The sequence below is a fragment of the Anopheles moucheti genome, chromosome 3, assembly GCF_943734755.1.
Source record: "Anopheles moucheti chromosome 3, idAnoMoucSN_F20_07, whole genome shotgun sequence".
Classification (NCBI taxonomy): Eukaryota; Metazoa; Arthropoda; class Insecta; order Diptera; family Culicidae; genus Anopheles; species Anopheles moucheti.
Genome location: NC_069141.1, coordinates 578,859 through 596,640, shown reverse-complemented (window position 1 = coordinate 596,640; position 17,782 = coordinate 578,859). Strand labels below are relative to the sequence as shown.

The window sequence follows — 17,782 nt, the reverse complement described above, 5'->3', positions numbered from 1 at the left end:
GTCAGCTTCGGCGACGAGTTCTGGCCTTCGTGTGTGTGTATGTGTGTGTGTATGTGCTATAAAAGCGTGGACAATTGTTTCATAAGGTTGGTGGAGAAAATTTGGGGACTTTTCCAAGCTCACCCAGTTTCTGTATCATTCGCATGCTTCTAGTGCACCGGCGAGGGTTTGCGTGATGTGATTTGTCCCAAGCATTAAAGAACTAGATTTATGAACTAATTGCAAGGCTTCCGTTTTTATTTTACTGCGCTAGTGGTATAGGTACGATAAAGCCAAAACACTGGATATCGGTGGTATGTCGTACTATGAAGTTAGTTGTTGGTGTTGATGCATGCGAACGTAGCTAGTAACATTTTCGACATGATTTAGACATAAGATTGCTAGTGACGAAGGATGAAGTTATTAGCAGGTTTTAGGGCGGTCACTGTGGTGTGTGAACTGGGCAATTAAATTGTTGTTATAACAATTTATACATAAAATTGATTCCTAACCTATTTCTCCTTGGTGGTCATATATTTTAGAGGCAGTCATGAGTTGAAGAAGCAGATCAACACTCATAAAATGTGTATTAAATTCTTCCGTTTCTGACATGATTACAAAATATTTAGCTACAGCTGAGAAACTCCAGCTAATCATAATTTCTTCAGTTAACAATTGAACCATAAAAATTGTGATTAGTTTTTGCATACCTAATGAATGAAAGGTATTAGAAAAAAAGTTCATTAGATTTAGGAGTGGATTGCTTTCACAACACATTTCTTGAGCCTTTCGAGTGTAGTTTAAGTGGATTTCTTCCATCGAAATATATGTTAATATACAAGAGTAAATAAGGAGCAGCAAATAAGTAAGAAACTGTTGAGGAGGATATAGGAGAATAGTAAAAAAGCTGCGAATTATGTCACTTAATGTGCTAGAATATAAACAATCAAATCAATCAATAACCAATAAGCATTCGAATACGAAAAATATTTCTTAATTAACAAACCCCAGATCAATTAACGATAAATTTATAAAAGGGACGAACGCATCTGAACTAGCGTGAAGTAGAGCAAACAGCTTCTCGTGGTAATAAAACAGCGTGTTTATTTATCATTTGCTAAAATGTCGAACAATTTACGATGGAATCGATATACATCGAGTGTACTGATCGCGATCTCCCCGTATACATCGATGCAGTGTCGATCACACTGCAAAGTTCCCGATGTGACCCACTTGCACTTGTTGAGGGGTTTGTAAAACCGTGGCGCTTTTCTCCATTTTGCTTTTGCATGATACAGCAAAGGAGAGTAATGTCACACTTCACCACCGTTGAATTACTTTTTAATTGGTGATATACTTCCTGTGCATCGTTTGCCGAAAGCTGATTTATTGAATGCATTTGCGCAGAGGTTTTCAAATGGTGCGATCAAGGTGTACGCCACGATGCGTATCCTATGTACACAACAGTGCTCCAGAACCAGGGTGGAATGTATTTTTGCTCGGGTTTTCTTTTATTTAACTACCAGATATAGGAACTAAGGCAAGAATGAAAAAAAAACTAAATAAGCAGTGTTTCCACTGCAACATGCGCAGGTTGTGCACAGGGTTAGGAAAAGCTCATGCTGCTGAACCATCCAGAGTGAATGGATTTATTATGATTGCATTAGTTTTGGTCTGGTGGAGTCGTGAAGCGATTGCTATGATCATGGACCGGCCGCTACTAATGAAACGTTATTTTCCGATTAAGCTATCAACGCTACTCCTTGGGCAGCTGGTTATGGAGCAGAAGATAATGATTATCATTTATTTAGCTACTTTACGATTGCTTTACGAGATGGAATTGGGTGTTGAAGGGGAAGTTGATATTGATACGGGTGGTGTGTTTGATTTAATTTAACCTGGAATCCAAAGTCGGTCATTGGCAATGCTCGAAAGCTGTTGAAATTCCACTACAAATTATCGTAAATTGTTTACCTCGACGATAAGTAGTTTCTCATTTGTAAAATAATCCAATTAGTTGTATAGAAATTGCGAAATTTAAGTAGTTTGTATCCGCATCACAAATGTTGAAAATCTTCTTCAGTTATCAGATCGCTGATATCTTATCTCTTTTCTGTTTGCAGAGCGACGAAGACGTCTTCGAAGGGTAGATCATCCGGTACTGGCGGTATTCCCACCAACACCATCGGCATCCGGTACCGCTCAAACAGTTCTCATGGGCCACCGTGGCGGAAAATTGCCGCCGCGATGTCCACACTTACCAACCACGCCAACAATAACAACAATAACAACAGCGCCAGTATCCAACAACATCAATTTTCGCCTCAAGGTGCAACGCCACCAACATCGACATCCACCAGCGTCGTGGGTTCTTCAGCTGCGGCAACAAGCAACAGTTTCAGCAACAACTTCCACGCATCCGACTGTATCAACATTATCAACAACAACCTCAACAGCGCCACTAGCCAAAGCCAACCGACTGCAACGACCACGTCAACAACGGCTTGTAATAGTAGTAGTAGCGGTGGCGTCGTCAGTGGGATTCTCGGCGTGCAGGAATTTAGCGCCAAGCTGTTCCTACCGTTTTCCCGCTCGAAGATGATGCACTCGTCATCGGTCAACGCGACGGCCAACACTTCGGCCGATCCATCCACCCTCGACACTATGGAAGGCCCAATAGCCGGTCCGTCGAAGGGCGCGACTGGAAATATTTTTACTAGCTCCACCATCGGCAGTGCTGGAGCGAGTCGTGGCTCAACCCTGGTCATACCAGAGGCGCTGAATGTGGTGTTGCATGGTTATCAGCGCAAGCAGAAGACGAACAAAAAGAAGTACTTCGTTGTGTACGGCGATCGGCCGGGATTGCCAGCCCGTCTCGAGTACTTTGACAGTGAGAAAAAGTTTAAGCAGTCGTTCTTGAAAAGTGGTAATTGTGAGGGACCGACACCGAAGCGCAGCATTGCGCTTCGTTCCTGTTTTAATATCAACAAACGTCACGAGACGAAGAAACACATCATCGCACTGTACACCAAGGACGATTGCTTCTGCATTTTGTTCGAAAGCGAGGACGAGCTAAATCGGTGGCTGCGTACGCTGTTGCGGTTGCAGCGCGGTGAGGAATCGGAGGGAGATCCCCCCAAACCTACATTCGGTAAGTGGCTAAAGCAGAGCACAATGTTTATGTATGTTTAGCATTGGTGGTCGTAGATTTATTTGAAGGTGAATCTGGTTTAAATTCATGAATCAGAATGAATCAGTATACGGTGGGAATGGTTCTGAATTTCTAAAAAGAAGATCTACGATTAGCCTGTCTCCAAAAATTCTGGAGTCTCCGAAAAGATCAATACTTTAGTGTGTAATGTATTAAAACTTCTTAAATGTTGTTTTCGACATGGCAAAATGATACGTTTCCCAGTGGAGGAAGACAAGTGTTAAAAGCAAACGATCAAACATTTTCTTGGATAATAGTTCTATTTGAAGCGTGGAACGTCGACAAACAACCGCGCAGAAGCTTTCTTTATGCGTCAATAGAACAAACATATAATAAATGTAATGCGCTGCGTTCGAAAGTGCAACAAAACAGACTTCGGCTGACCTGTTGTGTTCTTGTTATGCTGCTGGTTGTTATTCGTTTCGCGCACTTGCAATGTTGCTCTCGATGTAGCTACATCCAGAGACGACCGCTACGATAGAGACGTAAACGGATTAAGCTCATGCTGGTAAACAGCGTCAGGATGGTAAGGATGTAATGCATCCATCCGCCGCTAGTTCAGCATCTCATCACATAGCACATAGAAATGAGGAAGTTCCCACAGATGAGGATGCACACGTGGAATTTGGAGGGAATGGAAAGGAAATAGCTTTCTTGGTTTTGTCTGTTGTTGGCGTTCTCTCTCAGTTCATTGAGTTTGCATTTCGCGAAGGAAGTCAGTAGCAACACACATATCCACACTAGGGGAAGAAATTTGTTATTTATTCGCCAAAATTTGCACGCCGTTCTCAAACTCTGCTAGGGTTTGTGGTTTAAACGAGCTGCGATGTGCGGTTGTGGAGGTCTTTTGGGGATGTTTACGTACTTTTACTCCATTTAACGCAGAAACCCGAAAGGATAGCTTCATGCAGAAGGCGGAAAAGGGTGGTCCAGTGTAAAGAGTTTTAGGAAATATGGATACTTTCTGCAGGTCAGGGTGCAGGACTAAAGATATATATTTTTTTAATTTCATTGTAAACTACACGTATGTTTTGGAGGCTTTTTTAATGTGACACCTGAGTTATAAGTTGTGTCGTGTTTCGCTTTCTGTGTGATGTACCCCCCGGTTGTGTCATCCTTTTGGTTAGCTTTTGTCCTTGCGGGACATTTCCTCGTATAAGGTCATAAATTTATGTTAAGCTCACAGTTGCGTTGCAGTGGAACGTGTTGAAGTGCGGAACGAATGGTCCGTTGGGATGCATTTATAATTCATATATGTTTGACATATGAAAGAATGGGTTCAGCATGGCAAGAAGAGGCTGGTTGATTCACGTTCATAACGTTTAGACAACACTGCAGGGATAATGTGCGGTCCGCATCAATGCCTGTAGTTGTTCATTAGGTACAGATGAACGAATTGCTCAAACTGAGGACCTTCCGACCGCGTGTAGCACAGAAAATGCTTAGTTTTATCAGTTTTTTATGTTCTGTTTTTGTAATTTTCAATATATTTCAGGACACTTATTTAACCAGTTTTACACAAAGTGCCAAATTGAACATTTATACCTCTACAAGTTGAAGCAAAAAAAAGCAAAAAAATAAGCAAAATCCAAACAACTTCTAGTTCCGAAAGTCACGTCACATTATGCCATTAGAACATTTTAGTTCCTTCTTTATCGAAAATATGTTCCTTTTTTGTGAAATAAAAAATAATCACTCCGTCTGTTCCTAAGAGGAAACTTACTCTCTATCTCTCTCTTCTTCCATAGAAAATGACATTTTCCGATGAGGGAAACCATTTCTGTATATTCTTGGACCATTTTATTGGAATGCCATGCACTGTTTTTCGAGGGTGTACTCTGGAGCAGCAGTAGTTCCTGGGTTTTGTCCCTGTTTCCTTCTTTGAGACAAGAATGTTTTCGTTCAACTTTTTTTATTCGTTACGGTACCAGTTTTTTTGTTGCTAGATTTTGTTTGAATGCACGACGAAGTGTTCGAGTTTGCCTCTTAACATGCTGGGTCGGTTCTTAAGCGACTTTGGCGAAACGCATTGCGCGAATTCTGCGACGTTTCGTGTTCGTGACTTCCATGCACAACTAACAGGGGAGCACAGTGAAGAATCGGGTTAGGGGGAGCACATATATTTAAAACGGCAAGATTAGGTTTGTGAGGGGCGAATTCGGATCGGGCATGAAGCTCAACTGCGCCAGGATTCTGTCCTGTGTATGTGTGTGTTTGGGATTTGATAGTGATGCAGGGTGTTTAACAGGAGCTTCCGGCGTTTTAGGTTTGGTTGTTCTTTTACGAGTAAACTTTTTCAGTGACCCATCCGGTGCGCCTCAAATATCTTTCCTCTGATCCCCGAAAGAAAGGTGAACACAGTGAAGGCTGGGGGCACATAGCTCGGAACCTGAGCAAGAAACAGAAGGTTGCGAGAACCACGTGCCACCACGTGTTTGCACGTGTGCGATGAATTTTAGAACCAAACCATATTCAACTTTCGACCGGTTCCGTTCTTTTAGCAGCACCGCGCGGGGAGGAAGAATGTCTAGGGAGAAATTGGACTAGCGACGTATCCCTGCTTTCGACTCAATCAATTATGCGTCCCATAGCGGATCGCTGTGCTTCTCTGTGTTGGACCCAGGATATGGAGAATTTAGATGGTTTTGCGCGTCGAAGAGTTTTGTTTTGTTTTGAGAGAATTATATTTATCACACCATCGAGTACTGGTCACTGTCACTGAGAAAAAAATACTTTGGAAAATTGAGCAAAGGTCGTTTTTTTGTCTTTGAGAAGTGAAATATTTTACCGTAACTGCGTTCCATAAAATTCGTCATAAAAAACGTTTTAAATATGTTTGATTGTCCGAGAAGAAAGAATGAACCGTTTAGTGTCGAAATGGCGGTGCTTACCTAATTCCTTTTAACTCATTTTTAGTGGTTATTTGCGTATTGTAGTTTGTTTCAACACGATAAAAGATGTCCATGGAATCTCGATCGTAGGATGCGATGCACCATTTACGATGGCAGCCTTCTCGTGAATTGTCCAAACCGATGACGCAAATATGCGGAAAAAATTATACTGAAAATTGCGAATCCCGTCTGGTATTTTTTGTCTTGTTTGTTGGTAACATTTATTTGTGTAGCAGACGTTCGTCTTGGGTGTACGGGAACACTAGACGACGGAACTGTGCAGTGTGTACGGTGGTTTATTGAAATGTCGTCTCTGGATGTAGTATTATTTTGCATAAATATGCACTAAACGGTCATCAAAGTGCGCACAGACCGTGTTTGTGTGTTTGTATGCATGTGTATACGTGGGAGCCTATGTGGAGAGAGTCGACTGGGGTTGTCCATGCCATTTGGTAAGTCCGTCTCTGGGATTTTTTTTTACTCGTCACGGCCTTTTGACACAATTTAAAACGAATGTAAATTGTAGAAAAATACGTTAAAGACAGTCGAAGGAAAAAAAGTTGACAAACATATTTTCATTGGATAAAAAAGCTGAATGTTTATTGCTTTGGTTATGGAGCCACTAATAACCAAAACATGATGAAGAGAAAATTAATTTAAGAAACTCTAAATTACAAGGTCACGTCTTGGTCTTTGATAATTTACACATCAACATCAACATCAACACAACATTGATCAACATTGATGTACATCAATAAATATTCAGCTTGAAGAATAGTTGTTTAAAATAAGTAGTACATAGTATGAATGAGATATAGTATTTTTTCAGATTAGTAAGGTAAATGTGAATTTTGATTGTGTTAACAGCACATTTGATCAACTTTTGGTTTAGAGCTCCGGAAAGCAAAAAGAAAAACAGAAGAAGAAAGAACAGGCTGCCGAAAAAGTAACAAGGCCCTCCAGCTATGCAGGCAATATATGTACATCGTGTTACTCTAGAAACAGATGCGCATTTTCTTTCATACTCAGCAAATCCTCCCGTCCAATCCAATTTTCCGTATTTTCCACCCAACATCCTAGCAGCGAGAAAAAAGGGGGCACGAGCGATGAGCCCATAAATGGGGAGATAATTGAATCAATAGATTTCCATTATCTTACGCTCGCTTCGTTTGTCGCCCTCATCACCAACAACGACGACGACGACGACGACGACGACGACTTTCGATGAAGAGTGAGACCATTATGCTGTCGTTTAGCGCTTTCACTGTGTTACGGGGGTTTTATGTGCCACTTTTGTTGTGTTCTTGTGCTTTTTTCCTCCATTTTATGTGCACATCAACATTCATTCGCTCGTTCTTGACCATTTCCCGGCCAGCTCTGAAGTCTGGGGTAGGGCAAGGGATAGGAGAATCGTCCAGATATCCTTCATACTGAGCACTCGTCTTCGGCTGTTAACGTATATCCGTTACAGCGTGCCGAAAAACATAATGGAGCCTGAAAAGCATTCTTTGCTGTTACATGGTGTTGTCTTTTTTGTGACCCACCGTATATCGTAAGGCCTCCACGCGTATGGAGAGTGAGTGATGGCGGCAAGATGGAAAAAATAGATTTACTGCCAGTGAAGTAAAGCCACGTGGGTTGAAGCTTTTATTGTAAAGGCCGTGTTTTGTTTTTGTTCTCCATCCTAACCCGAGAACCGAACATGAAGTGTTGATGGAAGATGTTTTGGTCCGGCATACCGCGACCGTAGGATTAACGAGCACGGTTGTTTTACAATTAGTTACCCGTAGGCTTAAGTTTCTTACTTTCTATGGCAGCGAGTTTAGCGGGCATAGCTGTGGTATTTTGCTGTGGGGCACTTGACTGAGCACAGTGCGAAATTGGAATTGCATCCATGGTTTGGTTCATCGTTTAAATGTCATGTCCCTACACTCCCCCCTAAAAAGTCGAAAGTGTTGCGCGCGCGTGTATAGAGAATCAATAAAATTCTGTACTATATAATTGCGTAGGAAGTAACAAATCAAACAGAACAAATCATTGTGGTGGTTTTGTTTCAGATTGTCAAAGCATTATTTTGTAATGTTCAGTTGAAAATATCGCAAATGAAATTACTGTAATGTGTCCTTAAAATTACGAATATTCTACACGCTTCTGCAAAGGTTACACCAGTAGCAACACCATTCCAATTCTTCCCATTTGCTATCTCTTGTCCATCTCACGCCCAATAAACTTGTCCAACCCCGGCAGCAACGGTCACTGAAATATGGGGCGCGATTGATGAAACTAATTTTACACCTCAGCAAACATCCATTGCCATATCCTGTGATATGTTTCATTTTCAACGACCTGAAGCCGGTTTTGAAGGCAGGAGGCGCCAACGCTATGGCTTCTTCCAGGTTGTATTTTGCGGTTAATAGGTGGTCCGGTAGGTTTTACTCACCCGAAACGGTTACCCTGAAAGTGCCGAAAACAATATCCCATTACATTTCCACGGCTTGCGACAGGCATTCCCAGCTACGCTGCTCAGTGTTCAATATCTCGCCACTACGGCGGCAAAGGAACGCTGAGCTATCGGCCGCGGATAGATTTTTGGCAGTGTTCGAGGGTCGGTTTTAATTAGGTGTCAAATAGGATCGTTTACAACGAAACAACGGTCCACGAAGCCGCTGAATCGTTGGCGGGATTCCCTTTGCGTGAAATGCGTGAACTATTTGGGCAAACGGGAGAAGGTCCCATGGCCAAGGCAAGGTATCAGCGATTGACATACGAAATTTGATATTTATCATTTGGGAGCAGTGAGGGCGATGGAGTTGCCCGCTGTACGGATTACTGTACACGTTAGACGAATTATTCTCGCGTGCATGGGTCGAGAAATTGCCGGAATTTTATTTGCCGGTTTGAATGTTTATGTGGCCACCAGTTGGCAGTAATTAAGCACATGGAACCTGGTACCTGTTTCGTATACCTGGAATAAACGTTGTTAGAGGATTTTGCGCGCGTGTTCGGCAAAAAGTTTAAATAGAAACAGGTATAAAATATAGGAAATAGCAAATAGTGCAGCAGTGTACATAACGGCAGTGTATGAAAGAACATTCATAAACTCCGTCGCGGAACAGAACCCCTGAGCGTGAGCAATTATGTTGTCCGTATTATTGATTAACCAAGAAGATCATATAGGGATGACTAAAAATCGATGAAGGGAAGTTCTAATTCTAATACAGTATATTGCAATTCGATTGAAGTTTTGTTGAAATTTAAGGGCATTTTCTGCAGTTCGCATATAAAATATTCGGAAGGTTTAAAATATTATTCGATATTTCGATATTGTCATGTTATGTGTATTTTGGTTTCTAATTTGGGTCGTTCTAATAGTTTGGAGACGATCTCAGATGATTGGAGTTTTCAGCTTACTGAATACGTAGAGATCTTCCATTATACCAGTTGACCGTTTACTGCTGTTGCTCTCAAATAGTTATTATTATTGCTCTCAAACAGTGCCCACAGGAGAAAGAAAATTATATTCGAACCATCATGGAAATATATTGTTTCCAACCGTTTCCCCGTCTGTGATGAGGCCATTCACCCCGTTTCGCATCAGTCACGCGTTACGGCGAACGTGCCTGGATTTAAGACCCGGTTGCAGTCGTAAAACGCTAGTCGAGAATATATCGTGCGCGCACATTTTCCGCAGGATCCCCGGGTGAGTGAGCTAAGCGGAGCTCGCAATCGCCATAAAGGGGTTTAAAAATTAATCATCGTCAAACTCGCACACATAACAAAAAAAATCTCGTACATGGTTCCATCGGTATCAGTCCGAAAAGTGCACTTCGTGCTGCATGTGGTTTTTTCCGTTTTTATTTTAGTATGCTGTCGCGCGAGCACAATAATCTCGCTCGTGCATCGATTATTCGGTAAGGTTTATTTTGTTATTTTTTTGTTTGGTTTCTTGCCTCAATGCAAGGGGACCAATACCGGCTACAATGTTGTAGTTGAAAGCGCGGTGTGGAAAAATACTTCCATAAAACTGCAATCGGTCATTGCACGAATCGAAATTCAACAGCTGCAACTGCATAGTGTGTGTGCGTGTGTATGTGTGTGTGTGTGTTGTTGTTGTTGTTTGTGTATTTTGGTTGTCATTTCCCCTCGTATCGCTCTAGTTTTTACTCTCCAGGCGCCTTTTCCAATTCCGTTCCGTGTGGCTTTCGCCGACAACTAATTAACGATGGTGAACGCGCGTGAACGATTTTCCTCTGGGCGATTTAATTAGACTATGCAAGTCGATGACTTTTGGGTAGTGCCCGTCACTGGCCTTGTTATGCGTGGATGATACCGGTAAGCCTTGATACGTGATGTTTGAGTGAATCAAAATAAATGTAATTAAGTGAAACATTCCGATTCCATTTTTTTTAAACATAACTGGAAGTGCATTCTGAAATTGCAATAGATCACTCGCGATATCAACTATTTGCGCTAACTCCGTGGGGCATACACTTCATTGCATACGAAGAAAAACAGTCAAATCCGGAATCTAAGCCAAGACGATATCCCAATCGTGTGTTTTCGTGATCAAAAAGTGTGCCTAATGGGTTCATAATCGAGCGCGTCAGAGACTAATCGGATTGATCGTTAAAATAACGACTCGCTGTAAGGACCCGGTTGGCCAGTTTAGGGAAGGCATGATCTAAAATAAAAGAGTTGCAATAAAATAGTTGGCATCCGATTCTGATTTTAAGAGACAAGAACAACTGGATGCTTCTTTCTCCGAACGCTCCGAGCTTCAAAAACAGAGGACCAATTATGATGCTGCCATAAAGATACCGAACTCCAGGCTCATCATCATGCCCTGTGTCACATAAAAATTAATCACAAACTGTGTTTGATACTGATACGAAAATAATGCTTGTACAAAGAAGCAGAGTGGGAGATGTATTGAAAAAGAGAACGAATTTAAGGTGGATTTTAGAATGTTTATATTGTCGTGTATTTTGTTTAAAAACTATTTTTCTTTTGTAACCATTTTTTCATAATGCATCATTTGCTCCAGTTTTCATGCTATACAATACCATTTGATATTTAACTTTTCGGCTTCCTGATTGAAGTCTATACCTCCACAAGTCACCCAATGAAAACAACTGACACACGAAAGAAGGTTGCAGTCAGTAGGAGTTTACAAATCTGACAATACCTAAAGGTATTCTCCCCGAAAGGATTGCTTCTTGGGGTTGGGCAAGCAGAGTCGTTATTAGATAGACATGATGAGCTACTAGGCCGTTACGCCAAGAAGAGCAGCGATTCAAACTTCATTTAAATTTGCTTGGTGTATAATTTTTCCTGACAGTGTTACAGCTGTCGTGAAAATGCTCCTATCTATTATTGAAACACATTGAAAAAAGATGTTCCATTCCATCCGACCAATGTTTCTCAGTATTTCAGTGCACTTTGACAGTTCTGTGTCATGTTTTGACAGGTTAGGGGTTACGTAGTTCGTTTGCAACACGCTTTTTCTTTCCTTGAATACCCGGTACCCCTCTTTCTCTGCCTATATTCGCGTATGCTGGCAAATGGGGGTAGCGCTTCAAGTGGACGAGGTCAGTTAGTGAAGCAAATGAGGTTTATTTAGTTTTGTTCGCTCACCAATCTTCTTCTCTGGTGCGAATTGTATTGTGTTTTTTTTTTGGAGCCGCGCAGTTGAACGAACCTTGGCCACATCTTTCCCATGCTGCCAAGGTCTCACGATTGGCGCGGAAACGATTCGCTAATTTCCGCCTTCCGAAGGTGAAGTAAAGCCTGGTACGCACCCCGCGGAGGAGGTGAAACGCGCAAAAATCTCAACAAACACACACCACATGAACATGTTGCGGACTGCAGTGTGCGTGTTTTTTTTTTGTTTTGTGTACGGTCTATGGTTCTCGGTGACGCTGCGTGCGTGAACTTAGAACATAAAGATGAGGAAGCAGAAAAGCATCCGCAAAAAACGCCAAAAATCAAACACAAACAAACTCTCGAGCCAGATACGTTTGGCAGAATGATCGGACTGGGGGTATCTTTGGTTGTATTATTTTTCCTTCGTAGTTATTTTCTTAATGTGGTGTGCCTTTTATATATTTCGATTCTTTTCCATACGGGCGCTGGTAAATTGCGATGTTTGCAAAATTTGCCGCGAATGCAAAGGCACAAATCATGCTTTATTTTTGCTTTGTTTTGGTTTCGTTCGTTATGTACCGATGGTCGAATAAATGTAAGATGCGTTTCAAAATGTGTATTTTTGGCGTAGTGTACCGGCACCGTCATAGGTCTCGATCGTGAACAATTTCTGCCTGGGGTATCTATTTTGTTTTTTGCCATTACCTTTCGCTGCTTGGAGTTTTCCACGCAAGTTTTGCGGTTTAGTTCGATGAAGGATAGCGAAACTCGCTGGGGTTCCAAACCGGTGTGTAATTAGAATATTGCACACAGCGCTACAAGAGAAGCAGATGTTAATGGATCGGTTTGTTTATCGAATTAACACTAGGCTTTCCGCATTCCTGGTTCATTCTAGCTTTTTTATAGTTAGGCTTTGTTTTGTATTGCAATCCAATGGCATTGGGTCGTTAAACTTGCACTTTGGTGCATTTTCATGTGAAAAATGTGCTCGTTTTAATTAGTATGTTAAGCTATTGTTTTTTTAGTCATAAAACAGTAAAACAAAAACATTGAATACCAACGTGAGTTGCAAAAATCCCAACGACACCAACGCGTACCATCTTAATTACTAAAACAAACATACACATCTGCGCCTGGTTGAGTCAGGCACTCGTTTTTAGAGCATACTTTCATCATCGGTCCGGTTGTGGTGTATTGGTTTCATTGAATCTTACTTCTAGGCGTCTAGTGGCGTTACGAAAATTCGGGATGTCTGCGAAGGTCTGTTTTGCGAATTACATTATACGGACAGTACATTTCTTACTGCTATAGAAACGCCTCGAAGACTCTGTTTGAAACGGTGTGTGTGTTGTGATTGTCTAAGATTAAAACTAGAATTGTATAAAATTTGTCAATTTTTTTAGTTTTGGCAGCTATTTACAAAAATTAGTTGGAAATTTGTTTTTTTTTTTTAAATTGGATCTTCTAATCTGACTTTCTGCGGCGGTACAACATACACAAGGGATGAATCAGTGCTCTAGTTTTGCAAAGTAGAAAAATCAACAACGCAACTTCACACCTCCCACAACCATTCGCGAAAATCTCGACCTTATCTGTGGGCGGATTTATGGTGCATGATAATTGTGCTGTGGGGATGTTTTTGTTGCTGTTCCCATGCGTTATTTGCACTGGTTACGGGGCCCGATGTCGTATGCCAGGGGATAGCAAAAATGAATCTAACATGAAAAAATAGAAAAGAACATCATCCGAAGCGTTGCTGCTGGTGGTTTTGCGTTACTCTCTTCCATTTGACGGGTACACAACCAAACACGGCCAGCAGTGACCTCAAGCCGGGCGACCTCTCACATCGGGGTTTTATTTGCGGATTTTGCGGTCGCGTTTGCGATGCCCATTTGGTCAGTTTTGCTTTGACCGACCAAACTACGAGGCTACCCCACGCCACGTACGGATTGTTGTGGGGATGGGAACGTGAATGTTTGCTAAAAATATGCTCATCCAATTCTCGATGATCGTGTGTCAGTGAATGTTGGGTTGGGGTTTGCTTTTTTTCTGCGCCAGTGTGTCCTCAATCTATTGTGGCTCTATTTCGGAAAGGAAGCAGGATGCGGAGATAAGGACGTGCGGAGCAACAAACAACACGATGCTTACATTCTTCTGTCGGGTGGGCTCGGTATCTGTCTGAGAGACGGTGAAGACGATAACACCCCTAGCGATCTAGATGCGATCACGTTTTCATTGGCACAATTCGCGACGTTGTTTGTTTGTACGCTGTCGCGATAAACCTGCTTGCCTCTACTGTTGCAGAAGGTGTGTGTTATTGCTGCTTGATCAGACGGATGGGTGATCTCAAACCATCCGTATGAGACGTTTGTAGTGGCAACAAGAATAAGATTCATCTGTTACCAATCTATCGGGTTTTTGAAGTTGCTTTGTAAAAAATCTTTGAAATGTGTTTAATTAACACAATTTCATTTGATTATGAAAAAAATAACGTAAAGTTTGTTGTTCACCTATGGTTAATCAATGGTGCGTGATCACATTTTTTGTATGAAATTCTTCACTACTAGCAATGGATAAAGCATGGATAAACGTCGTAGGCTATGTACATTAATTAGTGCTTATACGAGCAATTAAAACTCAGTCAACAAAAAAACCCATCCTTTTCTCCACTTCCATCTAGCGAGTGTTTGCCGCAATGTTGTTGGTTTGTCGCATTCGACATAAGCACCAGGCTCCTTATTTCGCAGTGTGTAAAATGGGTTCATTTGGTTTTTCATTCCTTTAATTTCTGATCCTTACCGTTCAGGTTCTCGGATAAAGGTGCAACCGTTTCCGGCAGCATTTACTGCGCCATAATAGCCATCAAGTGAAGAGAGCATTAAAATACACACACACAGAAAGAAAACCACCGTCCAATACCGACAAAGTTAGCGATACGACGATGCGCATGATGATGATGTTACTGAAGTGAAAATTGGATAACTTTTGCCAATCTGTTTTCGTTCGCATCGCTTGTTTTCGGCCACCAGCCCCGTCAATGGCAATGGCAACGGGTGCGTGTGTAGGTCATGGGAATATTATGCTGTATAGCAGTGTGTATGCCAAGCCATTTTAGATCTCATTCACCAACCGCCAAACACGGGGATAACGTTTTTTTGTGGACTTAAAACGTCAAAAGGTAGCTGCTCTGCTACTCTAGCGGGGAACACAACAGAACTTTCTACAGGGCGGGTGATTTTTGCAATCTTGTTCATGGTTCACTTTTTTTAATATTATATCTTCCAGCGTGAATGTGCCTGATTTGAGAGGCACACACGGCGCTTGGAACGGGGGTTCGAGGTGTTTGGTTTCACCAAATATTTAACGTACACTTACATATTACTGTCATCACTGCCTAGGTCTACCCTGTCATGTTTGTTAGTGGGGGATTGTTTTTCTTTTGCTGTAGGAAAAACGATAGGGAGAAAGAAAAACAAGACTCTTGGAGTGGGTATCAGAAAAAAAAACAAAAAAAAAATGGGTAAACAAAAGTTTCTTTGTACCATGTAGCTGATACCCATGGGGGTCCGAAGTTCGAAGTAACTGCGTGAAATGTTACAGTTTTAAATGCTTTTTCGTGTGTAAACTGTGCGCCTTCAGCTTACAGTATTACTTCGCACTGAAAGACGACAACGAGTAGTGAAGTTTTTCTCGTTCTATTTGCTATGTTTGCATTATTTGTTTCTGCGAATATAATGTTTGAATGTTTTGGAACTTTTTGTTCGATGTTTGGTTTCGGTTCGTTGCGCTTTAAATGTTTTATTTTCTTCTATTTGTTGTACTCGCCGTGGTTCTGAGAGTGGCGTCTTTATATGATTAAATGTGTGCTAAAAATGAAATGTTATTAACTTGCGATGCTGTATAAAATGTTATTAAATAATGAAATCATCAGTTTGTTGATTGTGTATTTTCATGGCTCCTAACAGGGACTGTATATATCATCTTGTTCCGAACTTGAACAAATAGGGTATAAAATACAATTAAATGCAAACACCATATTCCAACCATTAAGTGCAAATCACTGCTGCGCCAGACCGATGTCCGGTGGCGATTCATCCTCCCAAACCGAAAACATGAGGCAAAAGGAATCCGTCAGTTCGGATTAAATTTGACAAAGTGTGTGACATCGGTTGTCAGTTTGTGTTTCGTTTGGCGTTTCTCTCTCTACTGTCTTTCCACGAACGTAAAACTAAGTCACGGGGAAAAGAAAAATATATATTTAACATCCTTGCTGGGGGGTTGAGTTGGGGTCATCAGGGGCTTTCCATTCCTTGTTTGTTGTTTTCTACCCACTGCTCTATCGGGGATGATTTTTATGATTGACCCCAGAATGCCTATGAGAACGCGTTGGTAAAAGAGAATAATGCTCACATCTTTCGTTGATTTTTCATTTCCTGATGATGTTTGGGTGAAATATTGGTTGAAAGGCAATAGAATTACCTTGTTGATATATTTTCTTAGTTATATTTTAACAATCTCTTCCGTTTTTTATTTATGAAAAAACTACTAATAATACATTACGATGATTTTAATGTTTAATTTAGATCTTTCTGATGCGAAAGATTCAAAATATGTGTGTGTTTTTTTTTTTAATCTTTGTTTTGTAGTACTGTAAGTTTATTTTATTATAGTTACAACTATGTCGTTGGTCCGCTACCCATCTTGCATATATTTGCAGCTGCTTTTGTCGGCGCAGTTGATGAATCCCATCTGGAGGAAGAAATGGATTTTTATGCGCTTTCGTAGCATTTTTCCACGCCTATTGTCAATAGGATCAATTTTCCCTGCACATGTAATTTGATGGGGACGCGTAAAACTATGCAACTATCTAGTTTTATGGACACATCATCTTACCCTCCGACACAGTGTGGGCTAAACATTTTTTCTCTTCTTGTCATTATAGAGCGTTAAGAAGAGGGGATGATCCTAAAAATATCACGGCGACCCATTGAAAACAGACGATGTCAGCTTATCCCGCACCGAAAGGGCACGTGTCTATCACTTTACTTTTTTTCTGTGCGTTAAATAATGGGACATAGAGATTAGGACACATGTGTGACCGTCGCAGACAGATGGCGACACGAGGCATGAGGTCTCGCGCACATTTAGAGATCTATCTCGCTTAAAAACAAACCCGATGGATACAGATATGTCGGTTTCTTGGAATATTTCGTATCACACCCTGGTTTATCATGGATTATCTGAAATTGGGGGTTTAGTTGAGGTTATGATTATTTTATATGGAACTATTCTATACTAGTGTGACTAGAGGAATATAGCAAAGGAAAAATGGTTTATTGACAGATTTTTTGAGATATTTTTGTATCTCGAGACAATGGTAACAATGGTAGGAAATACTTTGGCGTTTGGAAAATAGTTTAAGTTAATTCAAAATATTGCTATGCACACACGCAATTTATTATTATGCGTAATATTATTATTGCAAAACAAAATTCAATAATTGGTGAAAAGAATGATGCAATGTATCTAAATAATTACTCATTCAGTAGTACAGTAATACAGTTTTCCGCATAGATTATTGGTGTTACATAAAACAAATAGATTCTTAAGGTATTGTTTCCAACAGAATTCTCGCTTGCATTGATTTATGGTTTACCGTTTCATGCAAGTTATGGAACCGTGCTGCAAACATGAAACTGAAGCGTTTCATTTTGCTGTGAAATATCCTTAACTTTACGCCGTATGAAATCTCCTCCTGTGTGAAGCGCGATTTGTGCATGTGTTAAATTTTCGCCAGCTTCCTGCCTTCGGCTTCTACAGCACCAACTGTTGTTTGATGCATTTTAGAGCACACGCAAACGAAACTATCTTTCGCAGTGTCCTGAAACCAAACCATCGAAACGGAGGACCGTCTCGTTGTTCATTGTGATATGGTGCCGTGTTTCTTCGTTCCATCGTTTTCTACCGACACACCCCAGGCGGATGCGCGTAAAGCCACGAATATAAAGTGTTCAATTTCGTTAGCGAAATCCAATCCACACCACCGATCGTAAGGTTG

At 41.1% G+C, this 17,782-nt stretch overlaps 1 protein-coding gene across 1 annotated transcript in view; it reads left to right on the top strand.

Annotated features, from left to right (window-relative positions):
• LOC128304431 (serine-rich adhesin for platelets) overlaps positions 1 to 17,782 on the top strand; it is a 152,328-nt gene that overhangs the window by 33,039 nt on the left and 101,507 nt on the right. Inside the window, exon 3 of the mRNA XM_053041620.1 lies at positions 2,103 to 3,130. Coding sequence (XP_052897580.1) covers positions 2,227 to 3,130 — 904 coding nt within the window. The 5' untranslated portion in view covers positions 2,103 to 2,226. The remainder of the gene's footprint in view (positions 1 to 2,102; positions 3,131 to 17,782) is intronic.